The sequence below is a fragment of the Desmodus rotundus genome, chromosome 5 (genome assembly GCF_022682495.2).
Source record: "Desmodus rotundus isolate HL8 chromosome 5, HLdesRot8A.1, whole genome shotgun sequence".
NCBI classification, from domain to species: domain Eukaryota; kingdom Metazoa; phylum Chordata; class Mammalia; order Chiroptera; family Phyllostomidae; genus Desmodus; species Desmodus rotundus.
In genome coordinates this window covers 41,707,629-41,721,653 of record NC_071391.1, presented here as the reverse complement: position 1 = coordinate 41,721,653, position 14,025 = coordinate 41,707,629, and the positions used below count along the sequence as shown (strand labels likewise).

General features: G+C 47.2%; 1 protein-coding gene across 1 annotated transcript in view; it reads left to right on the top strand.

Annotated features, from left to right (window-relative positions):
• SYT9 (synaptotagmin 9) overlaps window positions 1-14,025 on the top strand; it is a 173,277-nt gene extending 159,252 nt beyond the window's left edge. Inside the window, exon 7 of the mRNA XM_045194327.2 lies at window positions 11,608-14,025. Coding sequence (XP_045050262.1) covers window positions 11,608-11,616 — 9 coding nt within the window. The 3' untranslated portion in view covers window positions 11,617-14,025. The remainder of the gene's footprint in view (window positions 1-11,607) is intronic.

The following is a 14,025-nucleotide window of genomic DNA, read 5'->3' as shown; positions in this document are numbered from 1 at the left end:
TCAGCATCTCAGCACTCAACAGCTCAGCCGCTCAGGGTGGGACTGCCAGCCCCCGACCAAGGCAAGAAGGTGGAGAGAAAGAGAGATTGGAGGGCTGGGGCTGGGAGGCCTCAGATAGTGATGCAGGCCACACAGGGCCTTTGCCAGGGACAGGTTTCCAGGCTGGCAGAGGCAGGCAGGGTGGCGTGACCTCCACCAAAGTCGGTCGTGCAGAAGTTATAGCCTGGGGCTGCAACCAGAAACTGAGAGTGGTTAGGGCAGAGCCGATGTGGTGCACATAGGTGGCACTGTCATCTGCAGGTGACAAGGGTGACTCTGCAAGGTATGCCCAGGTCCCTGGACTGCAAGAGTAACTCTCAGCCCACCTAGCACAGGGCTGAGGCTTCTGCGGCATGTGCACCCTGACTCGGGAGGGCTGTGGAAGCCTCAGGAGCCTTGGGAGCGTTGGGCCTTGGGAATGGCATCAGAGAGTGTGGGGTGGCACCCATGCCCAGTGCCTCCTCTTGTAGCTTATTTTAATCATGGGTAATAGATACCATATAGAACTCACTTGGGGGTTTTGTAAGGGTAGAGGAAATTTTCTTGGTATTCAAGGGCAGGAACATATCTAGGTTCCAAGAAGGACTGAGGCTGGCAACTGAAACTTCTGGGAAACCAGATAATTTTTATTTTCTCTTTCACCCTGCTCTATCCTTTCTTCATCTCTGTCTCATAACTATCTCTTCATATCTACCCATCTCTCTCTCCATATTCTCATTTCTCTGTCTCTTTTTTCCCTTTCTTCCCCTTCCCCATTGCCCCAAAACACCACCTTTCATTCACCCATCTTGGGTTGGGTGCCCACCCTTGGCCCTAAGAGCCAAGGCAGTGGGTCGTGGAGGGAAGAGGATTAAGAGAGAGCTCTGTCTTACAAGGTGACATCCAGGGATGCATAGCTCTGGGTGGGGGCACTGCAGATGACAGGGAGGAGGTGTTGCCACTGTGTGCTGGGAAGTCACTCCTAACCCCTAAGGGCTGGCCATCAGGATACTAGTCAGCAGTTCCCACGGTAGTCTTCAGTGGCCCTGACCGCATTCACACATTTATTGAGCCAACATTCATGGAGCGCCTGCCATGTGCCACGTGCTATTCTAGACCCTGGGAATACAGTGTGGGGCAAGGCAGGCAAAATTCCTGCCTCCATGGAGCTTGCATTCTGGTGGAAGGAGATAGACCAATCATAAATGGTAAACAGAAAGTAGGTCACGATAAAGTAGAAGATGAAAATGCAACAGAGAGATATGTTTAGAGTGACTGGGGATATCTTTGTGTTGGTGGCTGGGGAGGTGACACTGAACAGAGACCTGAAACAGGAAGCAGCAAAGAGCGAGGAAGGAGGGAGAGCAGGTGGGTGTGGCTGGGACACAAAGCTCTCTGGATTGGAGTTGGCACTGGGGCAAGGAGGTGGCTGCCCCTGTGGTTCTGGTCCCCAGCCCCTCCTGATCACCAGGGGAAAAGAACTGAGCTCGGACTGTCACCTGTGAAGGCTCATCTTGCCTAACAGGGGTTCCTACCAGAGCCATGAGAGTTTGGCTTCCCCATAGGCAACAGCAACACATAATTCATCCAAGAGGAACAGCCCTTTCCCAGTCTTTGCTGTACACTCATCACTTTTCTCCTTCACCCCCTGTTTGCAGCCCCTTGATGAAAATCTAGGGACCCCCAAATCAGCTCTACCTAATACATAGAAACAAACACAGGGAGGCTGCCAAAACAAGGAGACAAAGAAACATGGCCCAAATGAAAGAACAGATCAAAACTCCAGAAAAAGAGCTAAATGAAATGGAGATAAGCAATCTATCAGACGTAGAGTTCAAAACACTGGTTGTAAGGATGGTCAAGGAACTTAGCGAGGACCTCAGCAGCATAAAAAAAGATCCAGTCAGAAACGAAGGATACACTAATTGGAATAAAGAACAATTTACATGGAAACAACAGTAGAGTGGATGAAGCCAAGAACCAGATCAATGATTTGGAACATAAGGAAGCAAGAAACAACCACACAGAATGAAAAAAGAGGATCCAAAAAAATGAGGATAGAATAAGCAGCCTTTGGGACAACTTGAAGAGGTTCAACATTCACATCTCAGGGATGCCAGAAGGAGAACAGAAAGAGCAAGAATTTGGAAATGTATCTGAAAAAATAGTGAAAGAAAACTTCCCTAATTTGGTGAAGAACATAGACACGCAAATCCAGGAAGCACAGAGACTCCCAAACAAGATGGATGCAAAGAGGCCCACCCCAAGACATGCTGTAATTAAAAGGCCAAAGACTAAAGATAAAAAGAGACTCTTAAAAGCATCAAGAGAAAATAAGTTAGTTACCAGATGGTTGCCAGATGGGAGGGAGAGGTCAGGGAATGGCTGAAGAGGTGAGGGGATTAAGAAGGACAAATAGGCAGTTACAGAATAGCCATGGTGATGTAAAGTACAGCACAGGAAATGGAGTAGCCAAAGAACTTACATGCATGACCCCATGGACATGAACAATGGTGGGGGGATTACCTCAGGGAGTGGGAGGTGCTGGGTAGAGGGGGGCAAAAGGGGAAAAATCAAGACAACTGTAATAGCATAGTCAATAAAATATAATTAAAGGAAAAAAGAAAACCCAGGGGCCTCCAGTTCCACCTGAGCTGAACCTCTACCACCTGTATCTGCCCTAAGATGGTTGCCTCTCCCCACAGTAGTGCTCACCCCAAGTGTGGACACAGCCCCTCTCAGCTCCCCAGAACGCACTAGTGCCAGGCTGTAGCATTTAATGAAAGTTTCCTAAGAGGTGGGGATGACATGAAGGATTGCAAGACAAAACAGATCATGTGAAAATGAAGAGTCTATAACCAGGGATAGACACATCTACTTCACGATGTAATTGTCGCTGCCAATAGGAAACTGCCTGCAAGGAACACGCTTTACCTCATTATGCAGAATAGCCTCTCACGGTCTCAGCCTCTCAGGCTAAGATAGCATCTGGACTTTACTTTTGATAATCTAAGTCCTCCAATAGCTCTGCAAAGAGCTTCTGCCCCTCAGCGCTGGGCCCTGCAAACTCCTACATGTAGTTCCTTCCCAGGGTGCCAGGTGGAGGGGAGGCATGAAGCTGGAGTCAGTGTTCTTTCCACTCGCCAAGTGGTACATGTGCCTGGAGGGGGGTCCTATTTTTTTTCTTTTTCTTTTAACCCTCACCCCAGACTATGTTTTTGTTGATTTGAGAGAGAAACATGGATGTGAGAGAGAAACATCAGTTGGTTGCCTCCCGTAAGCATCCTGGTTGGGGATGGAATCTGCAGTCTTTTGGTGCACAGCTCCACCCAACTCAGTCACCCGGCCAGGGCACGTTCCTGTTTCTCATTCACACAAAGGCCCAACGTGAATAGCAATGTGCAGAGATACAATTAGTGGCCTACGATTAGTCATATTTTTTAGAAGACAGCAGATACTCAGATAAGAGAAAATTAATTGGGCTGATAGGGTTTTTTTTCAATATTGCGGTATGAAAAGTTAGTAGTAGGAATAGTACCAAAAATGTTAATATTGTTAATAACATCAATATAAGCCTCAAAATCTTTGAGGAGAAGAAAGTTTCTTATGTCATACCGTCTTTCAAACAATGAACACCTTTAAGAATTTCTTTCTCTCACTCTTTCTCTTTCATCTTTCAGAGAAAAGTAAGCTGCAAGACATATTTTTAAAAATCACCGCATAGTTTTGACTTTTCAAAATCAAGTTCTGTTCAGTCTATTAGATGTGTTTGTTCCATGCAACTGCATCCTGATGGTTAAGCTAATTCTGAGGACTCCTCCCAGGGGAAGGAGAACACACCCACAGTCACACCTGGAGGAGAGGAGGGGCGCATGAAGAGCCTGGGAAGTGGGCTGAAGAGCCCGGCTTAAGGCCGTCATGCAGTCGGTATTTTATCCCTCATGCTACGACAGTGGGCTACAAATTCCCCCACAGTGCTCTTTGGTCTGTGTAAACGCTGGGGGTCAGTGACCGTCTCTGGGGTCATGTCTGCTGAAGTGGGTGTCACCACCCGATCAGAAGAGGCTGGTCCCAGCAGGTGCCCCAGAAGGAGGTTGCCCAGGGCCTGTCATCTGTCCCTCAGGTGGTCTATGGAAGCGATTTCAGCGGCCCCTCCGATGTTCCTTTCTCTTTCTAAGCCACTCGCTGTGGGAAGGAGAATCCATATTTTACCAGTTCGCCCTCCTTCAAAATCTTCTACTGGCTGGCCATACCTACTGATAGTCCCTAAATTAATTTTCTTTTTTGTGCTCTTTCTCCTGATGCATTCTCAGCCTAGAATACTTTTCCTGTGCATTCTCACCATAGGAACCCTAAGTAACCCTCACAGTTCAGTTTAAGTGCCACCCCCTCTGTGTAGTCTCCAGTGACTGCACCCCACTTAACACAAAGTGCTCCCTTCGTATTTTGGTTATGATTCACATTGGCCATGTTCTGCCTCTGGCTTTATAGTTATAGAATTCATCTGTCTTCTGTCTTGACTGGAAACCCTTCAGGTCCAGGATTGTGTTTTCTCCCCGTGGTACAAAGTAGGGTCTTTCCAGTCACTGTATCGATGTGTCTTGCTGATTTGAGCTCATTGCTGACCTTTGCTACACATGGTGACTGAGCCTTTCCTCTCTGGTCCATGGAGAAGTTCCCAGTGTGTGATGGTCCGTTCATGTTCACCATGACAGGAGGGGGCTGACTGGTCCGTGTGAGAGTGCCCGAGGGAGGGTTAGCATGGATGCGGTCTGCACATAGCTCCTCACAGTGGCTGGAAGCACCCAGAGGAGACACGCAAGGTACCCACACGTGCAGCAGGCTGGGTGTACCTCCCTCCATTGTCTCCCTCATGTCAGGCAAATGAGAACTAGGGGACACTGGGGTCTTGCTTTTTATCCAGAAAATGCGCATTATTCATAAGTGGTAATGGTGATACCCTGAAGTCAAGTTCACAGGTGAACAGGCCTAGCATCCATTTTATTGTGCACTGATTTATAGGGTCTGCTGGTGGTTGTGAGGTAGATCTATGACTCTTCATTTACTATCTCTTTGGTATTTATAGTTATAGCTCTTTGTTATTTTTCAGAGCTCCATCTGTCCCTTTTCAGGAAATACTGAACTTAAACACTGTGGTGCTGTTTGGTGACCAGCCAGATGCCAACTGCCCCCTGCCCCCTTCACAGACCAGTACTCCCACAGGGCCAGGGCAATGAGGACTGTCGAGGCCAGCAGGGTGCTTCAGCTGCTCCCAGAGGGCACTCAACTCTGGCTTCCCTGCTGTCCTGTGTGTCCCCCAGTCCTATCCACACTGCTCCCAGGGGCCTGCTCCCAAAACACTGGTCTGATTAGGCCCCTCCCCTACTTAAAATCCTTCAGTTACTGCCCTTTGTCCAGAGCAAGATTAGCTCCCAACCTGGGCATTCAAGGTCCTCTGTGACCCATGTCCATCTCCTCCTTGCATTTCACATTGAGGCCATGCCTAGTTACTGGTGATCCACACTGCGGTGTTGTCTACTCACCCCATGCCCTTGCTTCTGATTTCATGTTTTCTTGTGCTGCCTCGCTCCCCTCTGTGCTTGGCTGGGTCCAGCTTCTCTTTTAAGCACCTGAGTCCATCGTCCTCTTCTGCAGTAAGCATTCTGAACACCCTCCAACTATGAGTTAAATGTCTCTTGTCTGTTTTCTTCCCGGGTACCCTGCGCCTTCCCCTAACATAACATTTGGTGCCGCTCGGTATCACCTGCGTGTGTCATCCGCAGCACATCAACGGCTTCGTGAGGCTGTTAGTCATCATTGTATAACCAGTACCTGGCAAGATGCCAGGCCCAAAGTCAGCGCTGAATGCATTCTTGTCAGATAGAATTCCAATTTCTTCTTACAGTTTGGAAAATGATTGCTGATTTGTTAGATGGAGTCTGCATGTCCTATTTTCAAATCTACAAGTGTGGTGTTTCTGTTAATGTATGAAAGTACCTCAGGACTAGCTCTGAAAGCCAAAGAAACTTCATTTTTCTTGAGGATTAAATGAGCCTCACCTTCCTTCCCACACCCAGTTCTCCAAGGGCACAGTGACACCCATGAGTGTTAAGACAATACAATTAAGTTCCCAGTCATTGTCTCAAGTAAGATTTGTGGCAACGCAAATGCCCATGCAGTTTTCATAAAGGTCTCCACAAAGAAACACCTTAGTTTAACAACCAGTTGGGAGACCCACAGCCAATTCTTCCAGAAAGCTCAGAATTCCATCATTTTTGGATTCACCATACTGGCTGCTTATCTCAGCAACCTTTGAAGATGCCTGTTTGCTTTACCTGCATCATTTATTATATTCTGTTCAAGTAATGGTCAATCCAGTTTCCTTTAAAATGATCAACTTGCAGAGGGAAATGGGGGATGTAATCATTAATTTATTCATCAAAAATACTGATTGAATACCTAAAATAGATAAAAACTCTTGCCCTAGTGGAGCTTATGTGCTAATGGGAAAAACAGAAAATAAACTTTACATTGGGTTGCCCAAAAACCAAGTCTGTATGGTTTTTTCCATAAAATAAAAGACACATTTTTCCCTTTCACCAATAACTTTATTGATTTGGATATTTTTGAGTATGTCAGCTATCTCCCATGTGGTATAACATTGATTGTTTTCAATTAATGTCTCAATTTGCTCACTATCAACCTCAACTCATCTACCTGACCGTGGAGCATCGTCCAGCGAGAAATCTCTAGCACGAAACTTTGCAAACCACTTTTGACACATTCAGGAAGTCACAGCACCTACCTGGTGCTCAAAAATGCTTGTTGAATGAATTAATGAATAAATATCATGAATGTGCACTTGGAGTAACAAATGCCAAACATCTTCTACTTAACTTCATCAGGTAGCATGAGATTTTCCTTGCAGCAGTTCCCTGACTTGCCCCTTCATCTGAAAAGCTAGGACTTCCTCTTCTCGCCTTCTGAGTAGCGCTTCACTTAGAGCCGTGCTTCTTGCTCCTTCCAGTGAGCCCGTCTCCGTAACAGCCTACGTGTCATACATAACGCCATTCGCCACCTTTCCTCTCAAGGTTGACTTGACAGTGGATCCTAATACACTTTTCTGCTAAGACTGGACTGTTCAGAATTCTATTCTGAACTGAGAATCCTTTTTAGAAAGGCATTGTAATGGAGTTGGCATCCAAGGTGCAGTAATTTGGCATCCTGAGCACGGTACTTAAAGAGCATGCATCTGGGTCCATAAAGCATGGTGGCAGATTCTGGCCCTGCCATTTACCGCCTTTGTTAGTTTGTCTTTCTCAGACTCAGTTACCTCTGTAGAAACATAATGGTAATATCTATCACAGAGAGCCAGGGTTGAATAGATAAGGTATGCAAAACTCTTGTGGTTAGAGCAGGGTGTTTTAGTGCTCAATAAATAGCAGTTATTACCCAAATGGACTCTCTCATTTTCCATGCTGTTTACCCAGTCTCCTGACTGGAAGTATAGTTACAGTCCTTCCGCTTTATGTCTTTAACATACTGATTCTCTAATGGGTGAGGGGGAGTGAATAATAAAGAGGGAGAAGGGAAGAATCGGATTCTAAGCGGGCATGGCACGATGTTCCGTCATCTATTTGCAGAGCCGTGGTACATAATCAATAGTCAACAAAATCCTGAGATTTTTATGCTCTTTTATATAAAATTTTAAAATTGAAGTTTAACAATATTAAGCACATGTAAAATTGAATCATGTAATGAGTCACTTCAATTTTTGACAAGCTTCTTAGTTCAAAGCCCTCAGATACTTCCTGTAATCAAAACCCATTTTCAGATTCACAGGAAGATATTATCTAATGACCCACTCAGCCTTTTCATGTTCTTCATTCGGGGTCGTTTCCACGGCCTGCCTCACATCAGCTGTCATCTTTGTGATAGAAGTGTCACTTCACATTACAGTTTTCATTGGGACAGTTCTCATCTTTGGTTTCAATTCAATTTAATTCAAATCAGATTCGTGTGTCTCAGGACAATTAAATTCGCCTAAAATCTCCTCCGTTCAGATAAGATTGTAACCAATACTCCTGCTGATGCCACTAAACTTCCTGGTGCCTGCTAAAGCCCTAGTGCTGCCTGGGAGGCCACTGGGTCTGATAACAGGGTCATCTGTTTCTGCCACTGACCCGGGCCCGGCCCACACTGGAAGCAGCCAGGCCGGCCCTGTGGCCACCAGTGCTTGAACACGCTGCTGTCTCCAGTCCTGATGCCGCAGTCCCCACCACCCCATCCCGCTGCCAGGTTCCTGCTGGGTCAGTATAGGAAAACATTTTCTTTCACCTCATTTAACAGAAATCTTGACCATGAAACAGCGCATTAGGTGATAAGAGTTTGGAAATGTGTTGTAATTTGCTTATTTGGGTTTGCTTGGTTGGCTGAGTTTTTCCAGTCTTCTTTCCACAAGGCTAACAAAAGGAGCTGAGTCACAGCACAGTTCACCCAGGTGCTTGATATACTCGACCCCGCCCTTCTCCTGGAACAGCTGATTGACTTTTCTCACACCGGCTTGTATACCTGGCTTTCCCTAGGAGAACTTTGTTTTCAAGAACATTCTCTCGCAAGACCCCTGGTGGAGATGGCCCCTGCATTCCACCAGACACGTTGAAACTCTTGTCCCTCATCCTCTCTTGGCCAGCAGACTGCAGTCCAGTGTAGGAAAACAAAGGATCCTGGGACCAAGCAGTATCGGGGCCCAGAAAACTTACTCAGCTGAAGGAGCGGGAGACCAGCAGTGTACTCCACAGTGTTCTGGGGGCTGAGCTGGACCCCCACGAATGGCACACAAGGAAAGTCACAAGGAAAGTGAGCGAAGCCCAGCTATGGAGGTCAGGTCGGAGCTTTACTACGATTTGGCCATTGGCAGCATGGCCTCTGCTGGTGGTATCCAGCAGAGCACTGGGCATGGGGACTGGTAAAAGACTGGCTGAGGCCACAGCCCAGCCCTCTCAGCAGGCTTCAGGTAAGGCCATGACAAATCCGACAAAGAGGTAGCCTCTAAGGCTGAGGCATTTGGGGAGAGCTCTACCCAAAGCAGTCTGAAGGGACTGCTCAGATGGAGAGGTGAAATGAAGGTCAGAACAGAGAAGAGTGGGGTTGTACATAGAACTGAGGGGCAAATGAAGTACACACACAGGTCACTAGCCAGGGGAGTCCAGAGAAACGGAAAATAAGGTAGGAACCCATAAGCGGGGTATGGCGCCTGCTGCACACTGCTAGATTGGACTAGTGTCTTAAAGTTATCTCGTCTGCCTAGAAAACCAAGGCAGAAGCTCACATGTATAGGCTGGACTTGCAGAGTGAGCTTAGGAATCGTGTAATTGTTAAAGCTTAGACTTTGAAGTTAGAGGTCTTGGGTTCAAATTCCAGCACTGACAGTAACAGTGTGGCTTTGGAAAAATTAATCTTTCTACCATCTCTGTATCCTCCATAAAGAACCTTGTGGGATTCTTGTAAGGTCAAACGTTTGTATCCTCATGCCTGGCACACAACAGGTACTCAAAAGCTGAAGGAATGTGGCACAGTTGTCTAACAGCAGGACGACTAATTCCAGATTGCATTCATTGGTGGGGCCGAGCCTGTTGACACTCTGCCTTCCCTGATGAGGAAGGACGCAGACTGGCACCCTGGGCCCACAAGAATGGGTCTCCCAGCTGAGAGAAGGGGCCCTGGGAAGCAGGGCCTGTTGTGGGTGATGGGTTGGGAAGCAGGCCCAGTTGTGGGCCATTTGGAGGGTACTCCAGAGCATCTACTGGTCTGGGAAAGTTGTACTTGAATCACAACATAAGGCAAATATCTATTCACATTTTCCTCCTAGACTCAGAAAGGAACATACCCTTTCCCAGGGGTATGGGTGTGCCCACCCCCACACACTGGCTTCAAAGCCAAGGGTCACAGTCAGTCACGTCTTTCCCTCTACGATGCACGCTCTGGCTTGCCTTGCTTTCTCCAATAGCCTTGCATGTGAACAGTTGCTCTTCGCAATTCCGTTTCTGTGTTCCAGTTTGAGAATGTCTGCGGCTCTCCCACAGTTTATATGTTGTATATGTTCTGTGTTACTGCTACGTCCATGCAAGTGACTCTGGTTTTTGTTCTCTCTGTGACTGCAGCATTAACAGCACCCTTACTCTGTACTGGAAAGTGTCCTGAGGTTATAAATTAAGTTGACTGCTGGGCGGAGGGTGAAACAACAGATCATGCTGTTCTAACTCTGGGCTTCACTGAGAATCTGTCCTCCAGAGACGGGAAACAAGGAAGGGAGCCTGCTCCACTCAGACCCCCTCTCCCCAGCCTCACTTCCTACAACTGCGCCCTCACACAAACCCTGACGATACTCCCAGTGCTCCACCTGCCCTTTCCTGTCTCAGTGCCTTTGCACAGGCTCTTCCTCTGCCCAAAACGGCCCTCCCTTCTGACGGACTCCCTTCAGCCTAGTGCTCCAGCTCCAGCCTTATCTTTCCTTTTGCTTGTTCATTTGTTTTTGGTTTTTTAGATTCCTCTACATATAAATGAAACCACATGGTATTTGCCTTTCTGTCCAACTTAGTTCACTTAGCAAAATACCCTCTAGGTCTATCCGTGTTGTCGCAAATGGCAAGCTTGTATTCTGTTTTATCGCTGAGTAATATTTCATTGTACATATGTACCACATCTTCTTTGTTCATCCATCTATTAATGGACACCTAAGTTGCTTCAATATTTTGGCTATTGTAAATAATACCACAATGAAAATAGAAGTACATATATATATCTTTTTAAATCACTTTTTATTTTCTTCGGATAAATATCCAGAAGTAGAATTGCTGGGTCTCGTGGTAGTTCTAGTTTCAGGTTTTTGAGGAGTCTGCATACTGTCGTCCACCGTGGCTGCACCGATTTGCAGCCCCACCAGCGGTGCACAAAGGTTGCCTTTCCCTGCATCCTCTCCAGCACATCGTTTGTTGACTTTTTGTCAATAGCTATTCTGACTGCTGTGAGGTGTTACCTCACTGTGGTTTTGATTTGCGTTCTTTGTAGACTCAGAAACAAAAATCAAACTGATGGTTGCCGGAGGGGAGAGTGTGTGTCGGTGGGGTAGGGGGGGGATAGAAAAGGTGAAGAACGATGTAGTCAATAATATTGTAATAACTTTTTATGGTGACAGGCGACTACTAGACTTAGTGAGGTGATCACATTGTAAGGCATATAAATAAATGTCTAATCACTATATTGTACACCAAAAATTAATGTAATATTGTATACCAACTATACTTAAATTTTAAAAGATTTAAAAAGACATATCGTTCAGCATTCTCTCTGTAGACTTCTTCAGTCCCCTGCAAGTCTGTCCCTCCCTCCTCCTTGCTCTTAACACATGTTAGGGTACGCCTCTGTTGTTCAGCTCCTCGTGTTGTGATTCTCCCTCTGTCAGCCCTTTGAAATTAGAGCATGTGTCTCACTCGTGGAAACGTATCCCCAGCATCCAGCACAGTGCCTGGCACATTACAAATATATGCATGAAAACCAGAGCCTTCTTTTTGTTTCTTCCTCCTACAGAAACGATGACTGTGGGTGAGAGGACTGCTTTGCCGAGGCACAGTGGGACAGGCATCTTACAAAGATCTTAAGTCACGCTCCCTACCCAACAACACCCGGACGGCTCCAGTGACCAAACGCTCAGCTGTAACCATGGCAATAACTGGCCTCCTTTCCAGACGGGGTTTAGTGAACACGAATGGTCCGACTGTCTGCGGGTGGTGTGCTGTAGGAGAAGCACATCTCTCATGGATAAGAACCAAGATCAGACTATGGAAGAAACCAATTGATACTGTGAGAAGACTGAGAGTACCCTGAGTACCAGGGCTCTTAGTGATGGGGTCACAGCACCTGCCCTGGCAACATCATACCGACATGATGTTATTTGCTTGAACGCCCTGGAAGGACAGAATATTTTAAAATATATCCAGGTGCTAAATAGGCAGCAGATTTAATTCACCTTTGAGCTAACAACTGTCTCCAGAAAATAATTTCACCCAGGAAGTGCTCCAGCTTTGCAAGGGATAGCCTCAGGAGTATAATAGGATAAGCAGGCTGTTCCCCTGGAGAAAATCTCGTGCAAGGAGGGCAAGTTCACAGCAAATTCACTGCCCCCTCCCAGGCACATGGCAGCGAGTACCAGTGGATGGTGGCCCTCTCTCCTGCTAAGCCCAGATTCTGAGGGGTCAGAATCCCAACACTGTCTTCTAGATAGCCAGCAGCAACTTCCTTCCACCGGGTGTTGGCATTAGAAAGAAAGGTCATTGTCATTCCTGTTACAGCGGCATCCATCTCAGTGGTGTAAACATTCTGAGGTGCGCTTTCCCAGGCACACTTGTCCACGGAGGGCACAGCCTCAGAGACAGATGTACCGTTGTGTGAGCCGAGTTCGTAGAGAGAGAATACAGTGGTCCCCTGACTGAAGGCACAACTTTTGGGCCTTCTTGGCCTGAGTGCCTTCGGGGGTATTTCCATATGCAGCAGACCCAGAGGCATAGCCTTGGGTAGCCACGGACAGGTTTCCTTTTCACTTCCAGATACATGTTATCACTTTCATAGCACTTGGGGAATAGAAATACCTACAAGAGTGAAGGTCAAGGGCTCTCCCCGGGATCTCATTCATTACTCAACTTCCTCTGTGACCATATCAGCCAACCCACTGCCAGCTGCGTTCCTCATACTCATTGCTTCCGCCATCATGTGAATGAAACCAAAGGCCTCAGCATGCCCTGGGAGGGGAGGTCCTCTCTCTCCCACGATAGGTGCAAGGTACTCCATCCACACATTTTCACCACTGCTCCAAGATGACATTTCCCTTCTCCTACAAGCCCTTTGCAGCAGAATCCAGAGTTGGATTGTAGTTTACCTTCCTGGGAAGCTCATTATCTTCATTTGAATTAACATTGCAATGTGGGACTAACTGGGTGGAAACAGGATCATCACAGGTCTTCAGAAAGTTCGTGTTGCCACAGCTGCCTGGTATTAGAACTACCCTTGCCCTGGCCAGTGCAGCTTAGTTGGTTGGAGCATAAATCAAAGGGTCATGGGCTGGATTCTCAGTCAGGGCACATGCCTGGGTTGCAAGTTGTCCCTGGTCAGTGCACGTAAGAGAGGCAACTGATCAATGTTTCTCTCTCACATCAATGTTTTTCTCCCCCTTCCCCTCCCCACCCCTGTCTCTAAAAATGTCATCATGTCCTGGGGGGAGGATATAAAAAAAAAACTACCCTGATGCCAGATCTAAAAAGGATGGAGGCTGTTGGCAGTGTGAGTCCTCATGACACGCTCCAGCGTCACGTGTTCCCAGCCTGCCCAATCATTTCTATCTCTAATTGGCTTTCCACCTCCAGTACCCAAAGGGGATCCAAGTTTCTGCCTATGTCTGATGACATGAGAAGAATGCATCTTTCTTTGCCAACTCTCTCTGCCTATTCCTCCCCGTTCAGACATCCATCACCATATCAGTGTTTAGGACCAAAACATGGAAGACTAGTGCCAGCTGGAGAGTCAGCAGAAATATTTTCTCCAGAGCCAGGCAGATAAGCCCAGAAGAATGGTCCCAGATAAACCAGACTAGCCCAGAGAGGTATCAGGCAGCCATCCCAATAAACATTGACATGTCCTTGGCACTGGGAGCCCCGGTAGGAGATCCCGCGGCAGCTGTGCCTATTGCTCCCCCCTCACGATCCTCTTGCCCAGAGAGCTAGCAGCCCTGGGGTACTAATGAGCATGCTTCTGGTTTGCTGGTGTGAAACAGAAGGTGGCTCTGTAGGGGCCAGCAGGCAAGGAGGCCTGCCCACATGGCAGCAGGTGGCTTTGTGTCTGGAAAGCTTTGCCTAGCCGGTCCAGCTGTGGCCAGAGGCCAGTTATAAATTTGAGCTCCCTTAGCCCATCTGTAAGTCTGCCTTTGTTCTCTTGCATTCTGTTTGTTTCCCTTTA